Source organism: Erithacus rubecula (genome assembly GCF_903797595.1).
Source record: "Erithacus rubecula genome assembly, chromosome: 13".
Lineage (NCBI taxonomy): Eukaryota > Metazoa > Chordata > Aves > Passeriformes > Muscicapidae > Erithacus > Erithacus rubecula.
The window spans coordinates 6892965-6916723 of NC_136665.1; the positions used below are offsets into that span (position 1 = coordinate 6892965).

Sequence of the window (23759 nt, forward strand, 5' to 3'; positions counted from 1 at the left end):
GGGCGGGCGGGCGCGCGCGGCCGGGCGGGGCGCTTCGAGAGCGCGCCGCGCGCGGAGCCGGGAGCGCGCACGGCCCGCCCCGCCCGTTTCCGCCGCCGCCGCTCGCGCTCGGGCCTGTGGAGCAGGAGGCGGCGGGAGCCGGACCAGCGCAGGCCGCAGGTACCGGGGGGCTCTCTGCCGACCGGGGGGCGCGGGGGGGCTGATCGCCGGCTTTTCTTCTCCTCTTCCCCTTTTTCCCGCCGCCGGGTGGGGCCCGCCCGCCCCCTCCGGGAGCCCGCGGCCTGCGGGCGGGGGTGGCCGGGCCCGGCCGGGCCTCTCCCCGCCACCGCCGCGCACAAAAGGGAAGGGCAGGCGGGGGCGGCCCCTCCGCGAGTTCCCGGGGCCGGTAACGGGGCTTTTTCCGTGCGGCGGGAGCGGGGGAGGGGAGGAAGGGGCGCGGCCCCGGGGCTCCCTCGCGGGAGCCGCTCGCGCCCCGCCCGGGGCCCGGTGCCGCCGTCCGGCCGTGGGCGGTGCGGAGGGAGGCGGGGGCGGCGCTGCCCCCCCGGCCCCGCGGGGTGACACGGGCGGCACCGGGGCTGCCCCGGTGAGTGGCAGCTTGTTGTGTGACGTCACCGCCGGCGGGGCCGCGCCCCGCCCGCACCGGGGGTCGCGCCCGGGGGTCGTCCCGGGCCCTCCGCGCGCACGGGGCCGCGCCGGGGCGCCTGCGGAGGGCTTGCCAGGGATTTGTGCGCCGTTGAACTTTTATCTTGGGGAGAAATCGGCCTTTGGAGCGAAACTGGAAAGTTTGGGCGGTGTTTCTTTGGTGGAGCGGCTGCAGCAGGCCGGGGAAGCGCCGGGGGTGGTTTGACACGACCGGAGTCCCGTGCCTCGGCTGCCGTACCTGGGCTCAGAACTGCCCGGTGTCAGCTGCACCCTGCGTGAATCTCTTCTGCCAGGAAACCCATTCCTTCGAGGGCAACAGGAACCTCGAGACCGCTGTTTAGGTTTTAAAAATAAGACCCAAAAACTTCTTCTAGAGGTCTGGAAAGTTACTTATTGCAGATACTCAGGATGAAGTATTGTTCCAGTCAGATGACACCACGACTACTTTGATATCTCTTTAAGAGGTGTCTGGAACGGGGGTTTGTTTGTTTTTAGTTGCTGCCTCATATCCAGCTTTTGTTTCTCTGCTGGTACAGTTCACCTGTTTGTTGCAGGGGAACCCTTCAGGAGCAGTGGTTCCCACCCACCCTTTCTCTGTGTGATACAGTATATGGAGAAAATTAAACCTTAAGACCTCCCTAGGTAATGTTAAGTTTGTTGTTGCTTTTTTTCCCCTCCAGAATTTAGCCTGTCAATTCTGCCATCTGTGTGAATTTGAAATGGTGAACTTCTTCCAGAAACAGACTTCTGTGAATCTTCTTTTTATCTCAGAAATTTCAGAAGTTAATTTTTTGTGCCCTAAATGTTGCTTGTCACTCTAAGTGTTAGGTTGTCTGATGGCTTTATTTCAGGATATTTTTTGCAGTATGGAAATATTAAGTCTTTCCCTTCCTGAAAAGAGTGTTTGCAAAAATATTTGCTTACTGTTGAAGGCTCTTCTGATACATGTATTCTTTCTTCCTGTCCTGTTCTGGTCTTATCCAGGTCTTCAGCCACACAGCACTGGCATTTCTCGTTCAAATATACAGAGTCTAATTCTGGCACTGATTTAGACCAAGGCTGCATGTCTAAAGAAAGAAAAACATTAGACTTATTTCACTTTAATTAGTTCACTGGAATGTTTAGCAGCATATTCAGCATAAATGCTTGACATAAATTAGTTTGAATGGGTGATTTGTATCATTAAACACTAGAATGCACGGGATTTTTAAAAATAATTTTTCAAGACATGAATGCCCCTTCACACAAGGGGCAAAATAAATTCAGTCACAGCAGAGCTCAGCTGAGCAGCTCTCATGTTATCCCTCCTGGTTCACCAAGCTCACGCTCTGGCCGAGTGCCACAGCAGCCGAGCGCCAGAGGCGGGGAGTTCTCTGAGCCAGGAATTGACAGTAAAAACATCCTAAATGATCTTAACCGCCACCAGGATGTAGGACTGGTGATGGCTCTTCAGATAAGCAAATTCCAAATGAAAATGTTTTGGAGGGGTCTTGGAAGTATTATCATCTTTCCTTATTTTTCTGATGGTAACTCTCTTTTTTTTTTTTTCTGGTTTTTACTCTTAATCTTTTTCTCTCAGTGTGCAGAACCCTGTGGACTCTTTCTTCATGCCATGTGTGTGTGATCTGCTCTGCACTAGACATTTATGACCTTGGCTACCTTTTCATTAGCCAAGTGTATCTTCTCAGTTTCTCTAACATTCCCTGCTGCTGTGGTATCATCAGGTTCTTTCCAAGTCTCAACTCAGACACCATCTTTTACCTTTAATACTAAATCTCATCTCTCTCATGTTCTACTCTGTTGCCCTACAATATGAATTTAAATGCAGTGTGAACTAAAGTGGAGGAGAAGTCTAATTGGGTGAGTTTGAGGAAGTTAGGATGTTGATAAAGTACAGTAAATGTGCCCTTGAAATCTTAAATTAATCCACGATGAGCTTGTCCCAGTAAAACACATAATAAGGGTGAAATTGTAATACAGAACAGTGCAATGCAAAATAAATGTGCCAAATGAAGGCTGACCTTCATTTCATTCCCAAGATACAGCTATGCCCCTGCACACACCTGAATGCATGATATAAATCCTCTGCTTCTTGCCTTTTGGTATAATTCCTCTCCTTCTATAAATAGTGGATAGCTAAATAGAAAGAGGTAGTTGCTTATTACTTTCCGGTAAATCTCAAAAATAAGCAAAAATACCCCAAAATACTGTCTGTGGTACACTGGTTAAGTTAATGCTACTTTTACATCTCTGTTTGGTGCTTTCAGGTCTTGGTGGGATCCCTGTTAGCACTCATGCTGAACTGTGAATAAAAAGCTAATTTGAGTTGGTAGAGTGACACTGCCCTATCCATCCTCTCTTCTGTCCTTTTCCTATCACCATATTTTCATGCGGGAAGGATATTTGAGACTATAAAGTTGAACTAAAATATCTCTAGACCACCTTTTAATTAAGATATTTGCCATCCACACAACTAACTGCCAGTCTTTCCTAAGTGAATCATCTAATTAAAACTAATCAGAAGAAGGTTTTCTGTCTTTCTCTGACCACCTTTCATGACCAAGGTCCCTTGTAAAACGAACAGATGGAGAGTCACAAGTATACCCAGTAAAATTGGGCAGTACACCAAATATGAGGTTTTGCTTTCCTCAGGCTCTGACAGTTGTGGGTTTTCTGCTTGCTTTTTTATTGCTGTTTTTTAATCAGAAACAGAGCTCAATTCAGTCTCTTTGCAAAGTTAATTAGCAGTGCTTTGCAACCATAAATAGTTCTGTCTCACCTGGCCTGAACTGTCACTTTTGGAGCAGGTTGCTAGTGTGGATGTGTACACAGGGATTCCTCCTCCTCATCCTCACACTTTTAAGGAAGATGGTCTTTGCATGTATCAGTGGTATGAAGGAACTAGCAGCTGTCCAAGTACGAGTTATCTCTGTTGGCATTCTTTGCCAGCATTTCATTTTTCTTATGTTTTACACCTGGAGGTTCTTTATTCTTCATCTCCTGTCTGCTCTGTTGAAATTGTGTGAAGTGAGAAGGCTGTCTCACAGTGGGATCTTGACTGGGTGCTGACCAAGTGAATTGGCTCTGTTTTTGAACCTCAGTCCAAGAGCTGTTTGGAAAGGCTGGGTTCCATGTAAACCACAGCAGAACTAGGCTTCTGCGCTTGAAATTGAAAATGTTGTTGGGAGGATTTGAAATTATACTGTGGAATGTTGACAGATGAGAATGAGCATGCAGTTTGGGATAAAGAAAGTGTTAGAAGTAAGAATACAGCCTTCAGAAAGTTTAAGTCATGAAGTTAACCAGAAAAGTAAATAAGGACATGAACTATGGCAAGTCAAATGAAAAATACAAGGACCTGCTAGAGAAACTCTTGAGAAGCATCATAATAATAGCAGAAAAAAAAAAATCCAAGTTCATCAGAAACAAGAAAGATGTAGGATTCTGGAGGGCCAATAGATGGAGAAGTGAAAGAAATATTTGATGATGAAGCCAGGAGTAGAAAGATGACTTATGTGTATTCCAGTTTCCTGTGGAGGAGTCCAGGAGTCCAAAGAGGTTCTGTGCCAGATATTCTCTTTATGGAGAGCAAGACTCATTGGAAGATCTGTCTCTGTTTGAATTGTCAGCAAAGTAATTTATAGAGCAAAGTGATAAATACAGTTACAAGATGCCAAGACCAGATGGTGCTTGCCCAAGGGTTCCAAAGGAAACTCAGGCCTGAAATGACCAGATTACTAATTATGCTGTGTAACTTCTCAATACCTTGAAGCCACAGAAGAGGAGTTACGTGGTAGCAGTTCTTAAAGATAGTTCAGCAGGATATCACAGTTCAGTGCCTTTTTAAAAAGAAAAAAGCAAAAAAAAAAAAGCTAACCAGATGGACCAACAACTTAGAGTAGCAGAAAGCAGAAAGTGTGGCTTTTGCAAAGGAAATGGTGCAGCTCATATCTACTGGAGGTTTTGGATGGCTTGAAAAGCACAGAGAAGGGAAAGTTGGGACAAGAGAAGAGGGATCTGTGTTACATCTCTACTCTTCAGCATATTCTTATATGATCTGGTGAGAAAGGTGTTGAGGAAGAAGGGAAGAAAAGACCAGGGCTGATGAAGAAGAATTGCAGTTAGTCCTTCTGATTGAATTACAGGCAGCAAAATGCCAAATGAAATTTATTCCAGATAAATCCAAAGCAGGGGATAATCTTAATTTGTTTATGCACTGATGGGGTGAAAGTTAATTATTGTCACTTAGAAGGAAGAGCTTGCCATATTTCTGTGAAAATGGAAGCTTAGTGTTCAGCAGAGATCATACGAGTTTGTATGAGGGGCTTTGGGAAAGGAATAAAAAAAGGAAAACAGGGATAGAGTCATGGCTCTTAGTCCTCAACACACTGATTACAGTGGGTTGGCACAAAGAAAGATGTGCTTTGAGATACATTGCAACTGGAAAGCAAAGATGAGGCTGAAAAGAGTGATCAGAGATAAGGAATGGATTCCATACAAGGGATGCTTAAAAAGATTTGAACTCCTCAGCTTGGCAAAGACATGACCAAGCACAGTCTGGTCTAGATCAAAACTGATGATGCCTCTCCCTCAGTCTGCACTGAGACCACAGAATGCAGCACCACAGAGTGCTTTGAATGGCAACCATTTACATGGCCTCAGAACTAAACAGGTGGAATCACAGGAGACAACACTGTCAAATGGACTGTTGGGCATAAGGAATAAAAAAAAAAAAATTACCACCAGGCTGTCAACTGAGAAAATGCACTTGTGGTGGTATCAGTGCATTTGCTCCTTCTTTTACTCTGTCTGGGATACTTGCATGTGTCAGGTAGTGCTGGGCTTGCTGGGTGTTTGATCTGAACCAGTGCAGTTTCAACAGATGTCTTGTGGTGGAAGAGCAGGAGGCAGGAACACAGGTGAGTGTCAGTTGTGGGTACAAGAAGATGGTTGTCTGGAGGAGTTAGTGTTAGTTTTTCTTGTCCATATGTGCTTTACTGCCAGCACCTGAAGACAGAGCCACCACACCCAAGCAGAAGCTTGCTTGGCTCATTGTGATGTGCCCCACATCCCATCTGATGTGCAGGAGATGTCTGGGAAGAGAGGACACCAAGAAAAAACTGGCCCAAATGCAAAGTGTTTTGCAGATTACACACGCATGGAAATCCACAGATCTACTATAATTACCTCAATATTAAGCCCTAATCCCATTTTGTGCAAAGTAATCTTGGGACTCGGTATTGCGTAAGAGAAGTGCTCTCCTAAGTCGTTGTGCCAACAGATAGCAAGGATGTAGTCACTGGGGACAAATGACCAAGAGTGTTCCATGGGGGACAAGGACAGCATCAACAGCCACAGATCCTGATGGCAGAATCCTGCTTTCTGTCACCAAAATCCAAACTTTACCATTACAAGTCCCTCTCCAAGGCTGAAGGCAGAGGAAGATAAGGCAGAAATGCTCTAATTAGTCTTCTTCCCTGGGTTGTGAAATTGTGTTAATTTACTAATTATGTAGCAGTAGGGGGTGAACAGTATAGGGGTGAACTTTGCAGGTAGTTGATCAGCAGCACCCTGCTGAGTTTGTTGTTAACAGAAAGTGCACTGACAATGTTAAGACATAGTTTTGCTTGCACATATTCCTGGCTTAGTTTCTAAAAAAAATTGTCTTAAACATGCTTTAAAAACATATTTCAGGAACCTTCTTTTGCAGTATTTTTCTCCTGCCAAGTGTTGAATATGAGTTAAATAACCTGGCTTGGAAAGGAAATGAAGGCATCTGTTTTGTTCACACTTAAAAAACAAGAAAGTGCAAAAAAGCTCTACAGATGAAATAAGAGAACAGTAGTAACTGAACACAGAAAATAGAAAACAGAAGCTCAAAATTGTGGAAAGTAACTGGGAGGAAAAAGGAGCTCAAATAACTATGAAATTATGGATCTAAAAAGTTGAAATGTGGTGAGGCCTTGCCATGTGTCCTGCTGAGAGGCCCCTCCTGCCTTTGCTTTCAAGCTGGCTTGTCCCATGTGCTCTGGTCCTTGTTTCAGGCCCCAGCTTTGCTCACTGCTCCTTAGGGTTTGAGAGAAGCATCCAGTTGTTTTCTTGTGTGATTGCATCTCTTCCAGACTGTCCTTTTTCCAGTTCTGCTGTAGCTGTTCCTCATATGGTCACTGTTGTGTAGTTTAATCATCCATGTGCCCTGCTCTGAGTCATTTCCAGTTCATTTATAGCCTTTTGACATGGGAGGATCACAGCTGAACACATCAGAAGATGCAGTCATGCGATGGATTCCAACATCATCTTAATGGTTTCTGGTTTGTTCCTTTCTCCTAGTTCTTAATACTGGAATCTTTAAAATTGTGGCACTTTGGAGTATAGAGCTTGTATTTTAAAGGAATTAACTATATGACCTTTGAATATTGTCCTTGGGTGGCAGTGATCAGCTCACAGTCCATCATTTTGTATAGGAAATTGAATCTGGTTTTTACATTGCATATCACTTCACATTTCTCTCAAATTTTACTGCCAAGGCACAGAGCCTGTTAGAGTTCTGAAATCCATCACAGTTAGCCCTTGCCTTTATTACCTCTGCATCTTGACATCACCAGTAAATTTTGTTGTATAGCTATTTTTCTTTGCTTTTTCAGGTCATTTATGAACGTTGAGCTGTGCAGGTTCCACGGGTGTTTTTCTGAGAGTGCTGAGCATTTCCTTCTGCCTGGTTTCCTATCTTTTGGCAGATACTTATCTGTACACAGAGAACTTCCGTGTAATCAGGTATTCTGATTATCTCATTAAGTTAAAAAAAAAGGGGGTTTAATGATGTTGCACACGTAATCTGACCAGACTTGGTAATTGACACCTCTGTTTTGATATATATTTTAGCTCTGAAGATCTCTGGCCTGAAAATGGAGGGGGTTTATATAATTTTTTTTCCAGAAAGCTCTTTACATACTGTAGCAGTTTGAGTTTGAGAATGCTAATATGCAGTAATAATAAAGAGAAGTAGGACAATCTTAATGATATAATCCCATCAGACTAAGACATCAATCCCAGGTACAATAATGGAATAAGTAACAAAGTGTTCAGGAAAGAATTAAGGCGATGTCACTCAGCCTGGACTGGGGGGAAATAGAATCGAGGTGTTAATTGTTTTAGTTAGGTTCTTAAGTGCAAGTGTTCATCTTAGCCTTCAGTTAGTATGTGACAGTAATTGCATGTCATTTTCAGTCAGAAACTAAGGCAGAACAGAATCAATATGGTTCATATTAAATTTAGTAGAAAGAGGGCAGCTGTGAAAGGCAAGTGGAGACTCAAGTGAATCTGTGTGTAGTGAGAAGATAAGGGAGTTGGATTCTTTGGCTGTGTTTTTTAGGGGTCACCTGGAATTTTGCATTTCCAGTAATGGGAAATTTGCACAGGTCAGAGAACTGAGGAAGTGACAAGGAAAACTTCATCATAATGCAGAAAATATAATTGACTGTGACTGTGGGAGTAAGGAGCATGGTATAGGATTCTCTGTTACTGATATTTTAAAGTCAAGATGGTCTGCACTTGAATTAATGCACGGGGTGAAATGTACTGGGGAATAACCAAGCAGTGGCTTGTTTGCACTTGAAGTGCATCTCAGGGTGTGGTTCTCTGATACTGTGTGGATGGATTTAAGGCTCCTGCTCCTGGAGCTGTGCTGCAGCAGCCCTGGGGCATTTGGAGCTGTGGTGGACAATGTGGGATGGGAAGGTACATACAGTGCTCTGCTGCTGGGTTCTCACGGGCCCTCCTGCCTAAAGCACTTCATCAGCACCTCTAGCACTTTGTTGCTCCTTATGCCAGGAATAGACAGTCACTACTGTCAAAGGTGTAAAGGTAATTAAAAAAAAACCAGCCAGCTCTGTGTTAGGGTGCTTCAGTCTGGAAAGGCTGTTATGTGAGTGCAGGAAGAGGGTGAGCGGAGGCAAATTGTTGACTCCCTTTCCATTTCTGAATTAGGAGGCTGTAAAAGAAACTAATAGGGACAATCTTGAATTTGAAGGAAGTGGCTTTACACAATGTGTAATTAAGTTGTGGGAACTCCCTCCACAGGATGTTGTGTGTGCTGGAAGTTTACATGGGTTCAAAGGGAGTCTGGACAAGCTCATGGAGGAGAAATCTGTTTGAGGTTACCAAATTCATGGGAACTACATCTGACCTGAGAAGGTCCTGAGCTGAAGGCTGGCGAACACGCAGGGAGAAGCTTCTTGTTCACTTTTCCTCTTCTCCTTTAGCACAAGAATCCAGTCCTGAGCTTATGCGAAATGCCAGGCACCGAGATGGAGAGACCTAAGTCAATGTCCCTATTTCTGTGTATGTAGGCCTGCTGTAGCAGATGGTCTGTGAGTCTCTAGGTGTAAGTTTAGATGCAGGAGCAAGTTGGTCTAGTGGTCAGTGTCTATGTTGGAGCTGCTTGTGGAACACAGTCCTGGGTGTAGAGGGTTGCACAGGTCATGATTTGGGTGTTTTATGAAAGATAGTTTGTGTCTTCCTTGGCAGTGCTGAGGCATCATTCCTGTAAAGCATGGGCAGGTGCTCTGTAGAGGGAAGGAGAGCAAAGCAAGATGCTTTGCTCTTTCCTGTGGTGCTTTATAATCAAGCATATTTATTAGAATCCAAAACAGTTTTCTTCTCTGAGAGGAATATGAATTGTGTGTTGTGTCACAGGTTTTTTCCTGAAGAGGAAGGCAAGGGCAAAGGCTGTAATTTGATATGATGAATCCTACTTTGAGACTTCACATGATATCTCGGATTAGACACTGTGTCCACATGACAACACGGATCTAGTGCTGACAGCTGATTCAGGTTTCCTCCAAAACATTGCACTGGCAGGCTTTATGCTGCATGAGGAATCTCCTGCCCCATCACAGCCATTGCAGAGGCAGCATGAACAGCACTCTTTGTCCTTAACGAAGATGCACTGTATGCCCATGCCTATTAAACACCTGTTGTGTACTTTTGGGTAACTTACTCATTGTATAAAATTGATCAGTCATTAAGGGTTCACTGGGGCTGGCAACCAGTGGTGCTAAGACCTAATGCAGTTAAGCTGACCCTGTTCCCAGTTCTGGTGATGTAGTACAAAGAGGCTTGAGCTGGTTATTTGTGGAGTTAGCTGAGACCTGGGGAGGTTTATTAGCTGGGGGTGAACACAGCTATGCTGCTGCTGGTTTAAACTGGCTCTGGAAATGTACAGCTCTATGTGCAAGGCAGTTTTTCCAAACTAGTAAAACATGCCAGACTTGAGCCTGGTTGACACAGGCTGAATGAACTATTATCAGAAAGATGAACACTCAGCTTTCCCTGTCCAGAGACCTTCCCAAAAGACCTGTGTTCAATGTTTAATCCCATTGGATACTATGCTGATCTTCCATGTCAGTTTTTCAATTGTACTTACAACAGAAAAATTCAGTTTCTGTGTGGATTAAATTTAATGTGCAACATCAGTAGCCTGCCCTATGCTTTGCCACCTTTGGAACTTCTTTTAAGTGTTAGATTTCATATGTAACCCTCCCAAAAAGCCCCAGCAGATAGCTTTTCCTCACCAGCTGCTCCCACATAGTGCTGTAGTTAGAAATAGGTCTATTTTGCAGTACTGTCAAACTGCTTTATGTACTGGCTGCAGTAAGGAATATAAATATAGCTATTTCTCAAAGGCCTTGTTAGCAACACTTTAAATAATGTGGCTTTTTGGTTTATGAGTGCAAGTGTCCACAGGCAAACTTGCACAGAATTAAGAAAATCTTAGTAACTAAAATGAAATGTGTTGACTGTCCCCTTGATAGAGGTGATCACATTTATATTTTTAGTGTTTTGATACTGGTAGCTTGGAATTGAACGGAGTGTCCATCCCAGTAATGCTTGGCTTCAGGTTGTTCATGGTGTCAGAAGAGCAGATCACTCTGAGCTCAGTGTGTCTGGCTTTACTGTCACTGTGGCTGTACAGATCAGTTCAGACAATAAATAAATGGTTGCTTGCTTCATGTTCTGGGGTATGTATGTCTTCCAGGATTTTTTAGGAACCCTGTAGCAGAAATATGTATCTGACTCCTTTATGTGATTGAGTCATGTTTTTCCATAATTTTTTTTTCTTACTTTTAATTCAGTCTCAAGGCTGTTGACTTTCCAGTTTGCAGTTTCTCTAAGAGGTGAACTGGTGTCACAGTTTCTTTTACTTCACAACTATTGCTGTGTAAGAGCAGGGCCATCCTTTATTGGTTTTGTGGGGGAAAATGGCATGATAGCACACAGGCTTACATATGCTGAAGGAAGCTGATTTAAGGGAGCAGGATTAGCATTTCAGCAGCAAGCTGCAGTATTTCTGGTACTAGTTTATATGTGCTTTCACTAATGAGAAGTGAGAAGCCAAAAAGGATTACAGAAGGCATAGTTGCTGACATTTTCCATTGGACTTTAGTGGAGGAGAGGTTTGAGATGCTTGCCTGCTGTTGGGAGATGTGGGAATTCTGGATTCTGTTCTGGTGGAGTGGTTACATCTTTCTGCTGTTCTCCTCCTCACCTATTTGCCTGACCCCTTCCCTGGTCATAGTCTTTGGGCCACTTCACCCACTCAGATCTCTGTGTTCAGTCTTCTTCTTCACTGACAGTACACAGCTGTCCTAAAATCAGTTCTGTTTGCTTCTGGACTGATCAACTTTGGACTCCAAACTGCCCTGCCAGTTTTCAGTATTGATGCCCAAGCTTGCTAAATGGCCAGAAGAAAATTGTGAGAAAAGCCTACTCATCTCCTCTTGATCCCTGGAATCTTTGGGAAAAACTCTTTCCTAATCCACCTCAGGCTTGAACAAAAGTGAGTATGTTTTAAGAGTAAGTGCAGGTACTGAGGCAGAGGCAGTTGAGGGACTGGCACAGAGTCAGATTTCCCCTGTGGTAGGTAGAGGGCAGGGCCTGACTGGTCAGGGTAGGAGACACTTGAGCAGGGTTTCTTCTCCTGGTCCCTCAGCCTCCTGCTGCCCAGGGCAGGGCTGGCTGAATGAAGGGAAATAGAACAAGTGAGAAAAGTGCCAGGCTGTAATTCACTCAGCAGCAAACTGCTTCAGTGCTGTGTTGAGGAGTCAGCAGCAAGGCAGTCTAAGATTTCAAAACCTTTACCTTCCAACATTTTGGTTTTAAGGACTTCAGCAAGATTAGGTGGGAAAGAATTTAAAGGCTGTTCTGCCATTCCCCGCAGCATCCTTTCTGCATGCTGAGCTGCTTCTGCTGAGTTCTTGCTGACATGCAATCATCCAGAAATTATTTTTTTTACAAAATTCTGCATCATGTGAAGGATCTGCCTGTATAGCATAGCAGGCAACATAAAGTTAGTAGTAGTTAATTGATAATTGAAATTAAATATAGTTGTGATACCTATGTGATGGTAAAGGGTTGTTTCTTCCATCAGTTACTTTCCCCGGGATGAGATCCAGAGTAAGACAGACAAACCTGGCATGTTTGTTGCCAGCCTATCCAACTTCAGAATGTCAACAGTGTGTCCAGAATCCTCTCTCATGCTGTGTGGCCTTGGAACCTGCAGGAGAGGAGGCACTAGAAAAGTTGTTCCTAGGAAAAATAAATAGCATGCTGAAGAGGCAAATTCCCTTGCTGTAAAGGGTAACACTGGGGGGAGTATGTTTAGAACATGGGAAAAAATATTTTCCCCATTTCTAATTTTTCTGGAGTATTTGATGGATTCCTTTAACAAGCAGGGCTTTATGCTGCAGGAGTCTTGGAGCGTCACTGCACTTAGAAACAGCAGCCTCCTGTAACAAGGATATTAGTCTGGCAACTCAGCAAACAGGAGCTCCTTGTGTTGTAACCTCCTCTGATGTTAGTGGGATTGAGTAAATGATGTCTAAAGCTCCTGCAATACCTGTGAAAGACACTGGCTAAGGCTGGGGAAATGTCATAATTGAATCTCTTCCATTCAGATGAGTCACTTGAGTCATGCTGTGAGAGTTTCCACTTTGAATCTAGCAGACTAGCTGGTTTTGAGAATCTTATAAATTCAAAGGTGGGAGGAGTGGTTCATCTAAGAGTAGGAAAAATTGCAGATCTCTTGCCTTGCTGCAGAAGACAGCACAGATTCTCCTAGAAGATCACTGCAGCCATTCTGCTACACTAATTGGGATAAAATATTGCTTGCTCAATGTGTGCTTCATCAGTGATGCAGTCCCAGCAGCTTTCTGGGTTTATTGGAGTCACCCAGCTCTGTGTATTGTGAAAAAGGATGGATGTGTGGTACTTGTGTTCAGTTACAGTGAGTTAGCAGTAGCATGGATTTGGTCTGTTTGTTACATCCTCTCAGGTAGTTCATAGAGGTGTTTTAGCTCTTCATGTAGGCATGTGCTCACTGTTGAAAAGCTGTGCTGCAGCAAATAGTAAACTGTGTGTTACATGAAACTCTTTAGGCCAGCAAAGTGCTTTGATTCCCACATACTGCTAGTACAAATTTGATATATTTCCATGTTTCAGAATACTTGATGAAGAGAACCAGAGCATGTCAGAATGCAGCAGAAAGACCCAAGTGCTGTGAATGCTGTTAGTGTTGTCCTTGCGACACGCACCACTAAGATGCAGCTCCATTCTAACAATCCATGTTTTTCTCTATTGTGCTACCAAGATGATGTTTTTCTGAGTCTTTGCCAGACCTGACAACCCCTTACAGCTGCCCACTGGAGAGGAATGTATTTATTTTAGCTAAAAATTACTGGCTGAAAGGTGCTGATGTGTAAACTGAATCCTCTAAATTAGGAAATTCGAGGAATTCCTAAATTAGGAAGTTCAAGGTTGGATGAGGCTTTGAACAACCTGGTCTAGTGAAAGGTGTCCCTGCCCATATCAAGGGGTTGGAATTATATGATCTTGAAGGTCCCTTCCAAGCCAAACCATTCTATGGTTCATTTTTAATGATAAGTAGAAAGAAGTTGTGATTTTTGGTGGCGTCCTTCCAAGGTGAATGGAGGTGTCTAATGATCAGAGATGACATATCTACCCAACATTTATAATCTGGGCTCTTTCTGAAAATTGGAGATTATAAGTGGTGATCTTTCCCTCCTGCATTGAATTTTATACAGCACACTTGTTCTGGAAGGAATTGTTTTTTGGTAATGCTGTGGAAGGTGAAACTAAAGTAAAAAATATGAGGATGCCATGGGTCACCAAAAAATGACAATGTGGTTGAGGCTTTTTGTGATGGTCCAGAAGGATCCTCTAGAAGCTGTTGATGAGGGAATATTAATTCCCTAGATTTTGAATGTACAGGATAGAAGGAACTTTTGGGCAGGTTTGATATGTCCTGGTGATGGTCCTGCACAGAACTGTGAGCAGGAGAGCCTCATGGGGCGGGTCCTGAGCAGTGGGAAGGAAGTGGTTGAGCACACACTGCTGAAGGGCATCTTGGTCCAAATGATCTTAACACATCTCAGGAAGCATTCAGACAGATGGTTTCGTGATAGCTTTTCTCAGGAAAAAGGTACTGAGGAGGTAAAATAAAGCTACTGAAATAATTTATATATATGTATGTACACATATATATACATACACACACATACATTTCTTCAAGCTTTTTTTCAGGAAGGGTTTGTAGAAAGACCTACATTAAATAATGGGATTGGGGTTTTTTGCACAAGTGTAGTTTCCTTGTAGACCTTAGGCATAGGTATGTTGTAGGGCCAAAGCATAAAATTCAACTGGCAAGGAACACTTAAAAATAATCCAGGTGACGGAAGTATTTAGAGGAAGATAGAGTTGATCTGATAATCCGTTGAAAAATACAGTTATCCGTAGGTGATATAAAAGGTCACCTACCCTGAGTGATATTGCAGGTAACTCAGGGCATCACAGGCCAGTCCCAGCCACCAGCAGAGAGGGGAGAAGGAGGGAGGATAGCAGGGAAAGACAGATTATCCCATTCCATCAGCTGCCCACTGTGTCTCCAGGGCGGTTTCATCAATGGCCTAGATAATTATCTGGGAATCATTACTATTAAACTTGCATCTGACAGACTGTGATTAAACTGGAAGGCAGAGCTAGAACCTGAAGGCAGAATAAACCATCAGTCACTGTAAGGATAAATAAAAGTCTGGCAGTGGATATTCAGCTGTGTCAATAGAGAGCTGCTCACTGTATAGAATCTGAATGAAAAAAAGTCTGTGAGCTATCAGGATTTAAAAGCTGTCTATCAACAGTGTTGTCTTCTGGGGAGGGGAAGAAGAAAGAAAAAGACATATAATTCCGGATTGGTGTTTAAGCAGCAGGGTATCCCAGAAGATTAATGAAATTAATCCTTCAGCTCTGGGCACTCTACATAGAGCCCTAGTAGAAATACTGGATTCAGCTTTTGGGCTCCACACTTTGGTATATTTGTGCCAATTGGAGTCTGCCCAGAAGAGAGCAATGGGAAAGTCTAGGAAATATGATTTACAGAGAAGGCTTGAAAAACTGGCATTATTTTGCCTGAAGAGAAGACTAAATGAAAGCATGTATTCTCAACTGCACTGGGGAGAGGGAATAATCCATTTCTTTATGGCCACAAAAAACAGCATAAACAGTAATGAGCTTATATCACATCAAAGAAGGGTAAGGGTACACATTGAGGGAAATTTTCTCATTGTAAATATTGTGGAGCACATGAGTAGATGACTTCAGAACTTTTGTAGGACTTGAAGGGCAGATTAGCCAAAACTGACATTAAATAGAGGTTACAAGTCATTAATCTTGAGTTGGTACAGAGGACAGATAATTTCCAGTTCTGTAAAATTCAAATATTACCATTGCTAGAAAGTATTCTAAGCCATCTAAAATGATGGACAGAAAACTTTAATAGGGCTTGAACAATTTAAAACTGTCCACAAATGTAAAAATAACCCAAGTCCCTAAGGTAAATAATTTTAACTTGTGTACATATATATTTACAAGATGGAAGAAACTCACTTTAGACATGGATTTAGATCACTTGAGCAGTGATGCCTGACCCTTGCTGCTTGGTGGGTTGAAATGGTATCTGGAGCATTCTCTGTACCTGGAGCAGAAGTACAGAATCTCTGTAATATCCACTGCTTCTCCACCATCTTAACAGTACCAAAGTTTGATTTTAGATGGTAGTTTTACCTTTTTACTTAATTTCATGAGGCAAGAGAAGAGGTGAAAAGGATAAAATGTTGTTGCTCTGTCCTTTAAATCTCTCCTGTGCTTCTTTGAGGCCTTCTCCCCTTGCCAGCAGCCCTGGTGATCCTCAGAGAACTTTTTTCTGGGTTTGTCATGGCAAAAGTTAGCTCACAGGGTGCTCCCTGTGTGCTGTTTTGGTCATGCAGTCATAGGTATTGTGGTGGCATTGCTGTTTGCTCCGTTTCCAGGAAGCTTCACGGGATGAGTAAGCGGCTTCCCCTGGAGTGCCTGTATGTTATGGAGAAGAAAGTTGGATGGTTCTGTCCTCATTGCACTCCCCTGTAGCCAGGTCACTCCCTAAATTTCTGGTTTGTCCCTGCATTGGGGAAAAACACCTGGAGAAAAGAGAGAGCAGGCACATACATAGTGCTGGTTTTGTTTGCTTTGCCAGATCCAAAACAACCATCTCCTTCGGCCCCACCCTGACTCCAGGCTTTCCTTAAACCTTTTCAAGCTTCTCTACTGCCTTTTTGAGGCCAGAGTTGCTTATGAGCAGGTTATAGATTTGTATGGTCCTGATACAGATCAGTTCATTGCACAGCAGAGATCTGTGTGGGTCTCCACTTACTGCAAGCCAACAGCAGGCTCTATTCCTGGGATCAGCAATGCCCAGGAAAGCAAGTTGAGGAGTGAGATGTGTCCTGCCAAAATCCTTTGCAGAGTGGTGGTTGTAATCTGAGGAACTGAGTCCCTTGAGATCCTACTGTTGGTGCTCTGATGTGGCAGCAGGTGCTCCTCAGTCCAGCTGACTGGGACCGTGTAGTTAAGACAACTCAGTGTGATAAAAAAGTGTTACTCCACTTAAACTGAAGCATCTTGTATATGATTACCTGGAATGCACTTCTGAGAGGGTGCCATGGGACAGTGCTGCTTGCTCACTTGTTATCTTTGGGTGCTGCTATCTCAGCCTTTAGAACAGATCAATATCTGCCAAACTTGACTTTCCTTCCTATTGTTCTTGCGCCTAATGGGCTCAGTATGTTGATAAGTGCTGGGGAGTGTTTTTTCTGAAAAGAACAGGAATCTGAATTTACCCAAGTCCAGATACGTCTGTCTCTCTAATGGACATGTATAATCAATTTAAAAGGTCTTGTTCATTGAAGACTCGGGGTTTATTAATTATTAGCATCTCGGTTAAAAGCTGCAGCAGTTGAATTAACAAGTCGTTTTGTTTTTCAGCTATGGCAGCCATTCGAAAAAAGCTGGTTATAGTGGGAGATGGTGCCTGTGGAAAGACCTGTCTGCTGATTGTATTTAGCAAAGACCAGTTCCCTGAAGTGTATGTTCCCACCGTCTTTGAAAATTACGTAGCAGATATTGAAGTGGATGGAAAGCAGGTATGTGAACCTTTCTCCAAGAGCCAGAATGAACTGGTGTTTGTTAAGAATAGCATGGACATCTCTACACTCTACACTTCCTTAATATGTGGTTAGCACACGTGCTTAGTGCTTATATTGTAAATATATTTTTAAATATTATGTGTATTTCTATGGAAAAAAACACTGACCTTGCTAGAACGTGCTCATATCCAGTGTCTGTTTAACAAAATGCATCTAACTGTACACAGTCTGAGGTTCTAAAAGCTGTGCAAGCAGTCTGAGTAGAATGTTTGCAGCAGGTGAGAGGGGATGGAGCAGTGCAAAGATGCTGAGGGCATTGGGGCTACTAGCCTTTGGAACAGAGTCCTTGTGTTCATAGGGAACCTGGTATTGTAATTAATGATGATTAATTCCTGGAGAGTTTGTTTTTTGGTTTTTTTTCATACCAACTCATTGCAACGTACAGCATCCTTCTAAGAACAGATGACAGGTTGATTTTTGTGGTGTACATCAGCATCTGTCCTGCTTTTCTGAAGGAACACAATTCTTAGCACCCAAGTGTAGCCACAGCTCACTGAGCTTCATCTTTAGTTTGTACTTTAGTATAAAATATTTCATTTTAGTTTTAAATATTTTAAAAGTCAGTTTTTAATCAGTGGGACCTCTTGAGTCCTTTTTTACCATACAAGCAGACACCTGCTCCAAGCTGTAGGGACTGATCTCTGGGCAGGTTGCCTTCTGCACTTCTGTCAGCAGAGTGCTGGGTGATGTGCAAAATTGTCACTTTCCAGGATACCCCAGAAGCACACAAAGCAGGAACTTTGCACCTTGAAAAAGCTCAGCTATTTACAAACCCTCTCAAAGCAGCCATGGCCTGTGTCTGTTTGGGTACTGTGCACAGAGCTGACTCTGCCATGGGACTGCAGGTCAGTCATGTGGCAGGTCTTGGTCCTGGTGGTGCTGAGCTTCCCTGCTCTGTCCCTCTATGACTTTGTCTTTGCTCTGGGGTCAGGTATAGCCAGCACTTTTTTCAGCCCATTCTAGTTGAGATGCAGTGACTGATGAATTGAAATCACTCACTCTTGATCCTGACTGGAGAAAAAGAGGTTTTTGAGCTAGTTTTGGACTTTATGATAAATTTGATTTCCTAATGTTGCAGGAATGGGTTAATTATGGCTTTAGTCCTCATAGTTTATGCTATCTGAGTCTAAAAAGCTTTCCTCTCCCATAATGTCAATCAGTAAAAGAAAATTTACTTTTAGACTAATATTAGGACATGGTTTTTCCCCAAGTGACAGGTTCTACAGTTTCTATATTGTATCTTAGGCTCTAAGGACTATTGTTTGAAATATGTATGGTATTAATTTCTCTCTCTCATCACCAAGTCTAACTTCCTCATTCCTTTCTGCCTGAATCTCTGCATCTCTGAATGAGTGAACAGGGAGTCATGCCCTATCAGCTATATGCAGCCAATAGCTAAAGGAAAAAACATGAGCAGCTTGAGCAGTATCAGCTGATTTTATTTTTCCAACTAGAGGATATATTTTACCTAAGGTCTTGGTCTTCAGAAAATTTGATTACAAAAGTTTGTATGAGAGCAGTACTTAAGCCTCTTGTGTTTGATAGCCACTTACCTCTGTCTTCCTATAAAAGCATTATCAGAAATGTCCAGAAGTCATATGAAGACAGAGGTGATGGTAGGAGATGTGGTTTTTTAGGAGCTGATTCCAGTGTAATGTGAAGGAACCTTCAACAGATATCTTAACAAAGAGGAACATTTGCCACTGAATTCACATTGGCAGCTGCAGAGGTGACTCTGAGAAGAGGAGTATTTCTGACTGAAATACAGAAGATTATTTTAGTATATGTGTGCAGCTTAAGGCTTTGTCTCTTCACAGTTTAAACAGCCAGTTGCATTGCACATGCAGGCTCGTGTTTGGGTTCCAGTTCTGCCTATCTGTCTTTATCTGAGCTGCTGTGGGCTTTTCCTCTGGAATTTTTAAATGCGAGAGTTTAAATGAGAAGGCAGACTCATCAGAGAATCTTAAGCAAGAATATATATACCTAAAGAGCTTGATTATAGTTTTTTAAGTCCTTTGGTTTAAATACCGGCTATTCCTTTTTACAGTTTTAAACAATCCTATTGAGGTCTTCTCTAGCTTCACCAAAAGTAGAAATATCAAGAACATTAAGTACTTTACTTCTTAGTAGCAAGAAGCTTTACACACAAATCAGTTTTATTAAATTTGTGCAAAAATAAGTACAATTTTGACATTTCTTAGTACAGGTTCTATCTGTAAACCCATCGAAAATGTGCATAATCCTAAAAAGCATATACTTAGTCCACTTTACACTGAAAACTGGTATTTCTGGGATGCTTGTCAGAGTTTCCCAGCCTTTTAGAGCTGATTCCCTTAGATTCTCCTGTTTTGCTTTTCTGTTGGTAGATTTTACATTCTTTTAGAGAATTGAAAGTGGTCATGGGTATAAAGAAAATACTCATAAACAGCAATAAGTTGATTTTTTTAGTTACAGAATGTAAAATTCTTGATAGTTCTCCTGTCAAAGGAGAACTTGTAGTCTCCTCCTTTTGAATGGTACTGACTGAGTGCTATTGAACTCACTCCTGTTGAGTTCCTGGCTTCTGAATCAGAACTTTCCTGGTGATCTGACTAACCCCTTATCTTAACTTTGCAGGTTGAGTTGGCTTTGTGGGATACAGCAGGACAGGAAGACTACGATCGACTTAGACCGCTTTCTTATCCAGATACGGACGTTATACTTATGTGTTTTTCAATTGATAGTCCTGATAGTTTAGGTAAGTAGATCTCTAACTGAATCAGAACCACTTCTCCATACCAATATATTTCCCTTGGAAATGACACTGTAGAATATCTTTTCCCTTGGGAGCTTTCCTAGTTTCAGAATTGGTGCTGGTTTGAGTGTGGTTTTCAGACATGAGGGAATTGTCTAATTGCAAGAGCTGCAGCAGCACTCTGTGTTTGCACAGATTGTAAAAATTCTCTTCCCTCTCCTTCCCTTCCTACTCACCAGTATCTGGGTGCCAGGGTCTCTGAGAGAACTGCCAGGCAGCTTTTCAGGTGTGCAGCATCTAGAGGCCAGCACATTTGTGCACTCCAGGTGCAGCTGCAGAATTGATATTTTGGCTGTAGTGAAAAAAATGGCTTCAAAATCCTTGTCTAAGTTGCTCCTCCAAGCAAGAAAATATGCCATAATGCATAATAGTGAATGTCTTTTCAAAAGCTGAATGGAATTTTATGAAGATAAAAAGTGGTTATGCAGCATGCAGGTACATCCACTGGTGAATCTCAAATGTCTTAAGAACTTATGAAAGCACAGCCAGATGTTTTGGGCTGTTCAGCACTTCCTGCTATATAGAACTTGTCAAGGTTTTCCTTTCAAAACCCCCCAAGTCTTCCTTTCACTAAAATAATAAAGTCACATAGGGTCGTGAGGAGGAGGTTGCTTGTATATGAGAACAAATTCATTTGCTGCATGTAGGAAGAAATGCCAGATTGGAAATTACTTACCCCAAGCCTTTGTTTCTGTGTATCTGTGATTAGTGTGTTGAGCAGTTCTGCAACAGTAAGGGTAGAACTGAGAGGGGTTGTTTTTGTGTTACTGTAGGAAAAGAAGTGAGGTTAAAACTTGGGCTTCAGTGTTGTGCTCATCTCTAGGTTCTGGAGATAAATAAAATGTTTCTCTTGAAGCAAAATATTCCATAACTTTCCAGTCCCTTGTGCTAACCCTTGTCAGGTGGCTGCTGAGAGAAGCGAAGATGTTACATGTCCTTCAGCCTTCAAATTACCACAGACAGGCTTGTCTTTTTTGGTAACACCAGAACAGCTCTATTTGCTTCCTTATGAAGAGTAGAAAAAAGGGCATCAGTGTGGATTATCAAGCTACAGTGATTCAGGCAACATGTAAAAGGCATCAAATAAAACTCTCCCCAGAAGTGGGGTCTTGTACAGCCATGCCTCTATTTATTTTTTTCAGAAAACATCCCTGAGAAGTGGACCCCGGAGGTGAAGCATTTCTGCCCCAACGTGCCTATCATCTTGGTAGGAAACAAGAAGGACCTGAGGAATGACGAGCACACAAGACGAGAGCTGGCCAAAATGAAGCAGGCAGGTTCCTTTCAGAGTCTTACAATAAATGGCAGAAGTGTGTGGTGGCTGTAGCAGAACATAAACAGGCACCTACAGCTGGCTACTGGTTTCTGTGGGCTGTGAGATCAACACCTGCCCATAGCAGACACCAGGGAGTGTCTGTTGCCTTTAACTGAGTGCACTCTGCGTGCACTCTGGAGCTGTTTTTTGTTTGGTGTGTTCAGGATGTGACAGCAAACACTTTTATTGGTGTGTGTTCTGAGGTAATAACCACAGATGCTGTTGCTTATTCCTGAGCAACACCAGGTTTCATTTACTGATTGAGCCTGAAACCCCCAGCTTGGGTATGGGACTCCAGATGGTCTGCTCTGTCCAGGAATTTTTGCACCTGTAGCATATCTTTTTACAAAGACTGAGGCATTGATTTGGGGATTTGTTCATAGGCTTTTTTGCAATGGTAGCAAAGTATTGCATAAATGTTTCATCAGAAATAGGCAATCCAGTTGCTCCAGTTTCAAAAAGTCTTGCAGCTTTCAGGCTCAGATATCAGAAAACTGATCATGCCCTCTGACATTGGATTTTTAACTAACCAGCTCATTACATATACTTAATCCAGAGATTCCTTTGCATTAGTTGGGAAGCTGTGTAGGAGGGGCAGGAGCAGTGTGGGTTTGGGCTGTTCTCACCTGCTGCTTTTGTGCTGTTCCAGGAGCCTGTCAAGCCCGAGGAAGGCCGGGACATGGCAAACCGCATTGGTGCATTCGGGTACATGGAGTGTTCGGCAAAGACCAAAGACGGTGTCAGGGAGGTGTTTGAAATGGCCACTAGAGCTGCTTTGCAAGCCCGGCGTGGCAAGAAAAAGTCCGGGTGCCTTCTCTTATAAAGCATGGCCAGAGGAAGATGGCCAAAGCAGCACCCTGCACTTGAGTAATTTTGAAGTGCTGTTTATTAATCTTAGTGTATGATTACTGGCCTTTTTCATTATCTATAATTTACTTAAGAGATTTAAAAATCGAGTCATCTTGCTACCAGTATTTAGAAGCCAACCATGATTTTTATAACAATCTGCATCAAATTCATCTGTGCACCCAAGGTTAACCTCAACATTCCTCTAACAAACCTTTTCTGCACTCACAGGATATGCCAGGCGCTAATTGAAGACAATTCTCTATCTTCTTTCTTGTCTCTATAAAGAGAAAAAGCTGTCAGCACAGAGGATTGGTCTGTAACTACTTTATAACTAACGTCCTATTCTAATTGAGTACAACCGTTACATGGCTGTATGGAATCAAGAGTAGCTTCAGTGCTATCACATTTAGGAAGATCTGATTTTCATGGCTTGGTGTAAAACATTAGTTTGAAAATGTGATCACTCTGAAATGACCAAGTCCCATTCAGCTAAGGAAAAGTGAGGGTTCTGTGGTTTCATGTTAGTTACCTTTTAGTTACTGTGTAATTAGTGCCAGTTTAAATGTATGTTACCAAAAATAAATCTATTTACCCCAGCTTAGATGTAGTATTTTTTGTATAATTGGATTTCCTAATACTGTTACTTGTAACCTCTGCGTTAAGGTGTTCTGGGTTTTTTAAGAAACTGTATTTGAAAATAAAGTCCGGTGGAAAGCAGCTGATCCTCTTCCCCTGTTCATTTGTAAGAGTCTGACCCATTTGAATGATTCGAGTGGTCTGCACACCCAGGAGGAATTTTTTCCGTAAAGTGCTGTAGGGATGAGAAAAGACAGCCTGCTCACACTCAAAGCTTCTGAACTGTTCAGTTGCCTTAAATTCATTGCTGGACCCAGTTTCAAAACTTAAAAAAAAAAAAAAGAAACTTTTTGTGTAAGTTTGGTTACCATGTAGTGATCAGACTCCTAACCTGTGAACTTCTTGCTGTTCTGCAGCCAACTAAACTCTTTCTGTATTTTCATTTTTCCAAGAACTAATAGAATAAAGGCAGTTTTCTAAGCTCCCTGTATCCTGGTGTCTGTATTCCTCACTCTGGGTTTTTGTCCCAGCATCTGAGAGCCTGAATTAGAAATACCATTTTTGATAAATCTGAGAGAGAATTCGTTGAGCAGTTGCAAGTGCTTTAATACTTATTTTTATTTCCCAGCAAGGGATATCCATCTGCTGCTGGTGGTGGTTTCCAAACACTGCAGCAGAGCTGAGCTGCAACATCTCACCTGGGCCCCTGCAGTGAGCAGCACAGCTTCCCAGGAGCTTTTGATACTCAGCGAGATGCAAGTACATCAGTTGAGTTGGATTTGTCAGTCCTGAGCATGGGACTAGAGGAGCAGGAGGAGGCTGTGTAGGAGGAAGGGAGGAGCAGATGCAGTGTTGCTGTGGGAGCATGTGATGGTTTGCAGCAGCCAGGCTGCACTGGAGCAGCAGCAGAGGTGGCAGGGTGTTTGCCATGGCATTGCCTGAGGGATGACTTCAATTCCTGCAGCACGGGTTGGGCTCAGGAGTGGGCCCT

At 42.9% G+C, this 23759-nt stretch overlaps 1 protein-coding gene across 2 annotated transcripts; it reads left to right on the forward strand.

Moving 5' to 3' along the window:
* RHOA (ras homolog family member A) lies at positions 1 to 23258 on the forward strand. Of its 2 annotated transcripts, XM_079316874.1 has the most exons (6): positions 4 to 159; positions 7287 to 7416; positions 17014 to 17171; positions 19851 to 19971; positions 21171 to 21301; positions 21993 to 23258. In XM_079316874.1, the coding sequence occupies exons 3-6, from the start codon at positions 17016 to 17018 to the stop codon at positions 22164 to 22166; spliced, it is 582 nt and encodes a 193-aa protein (XP_079173000.1). In that variant the 5' UTR covers positions 4 to 159; positions 7287 to 7416; positions 17014 to 17015; the 3' UTR covers positions 22167 to 23258. The 2 variants fall into 2 exon arrangements, with proteins under 2 accessions (XP_079173001.1, XP_079173000.1); XM_079316875.1 differs by lacking the exon at positions 7287 to 7416 and having other exon boundaries at positions 1 to 159.
* Positions 23259 to 23759: the final 501 nt, after the last annotated feature.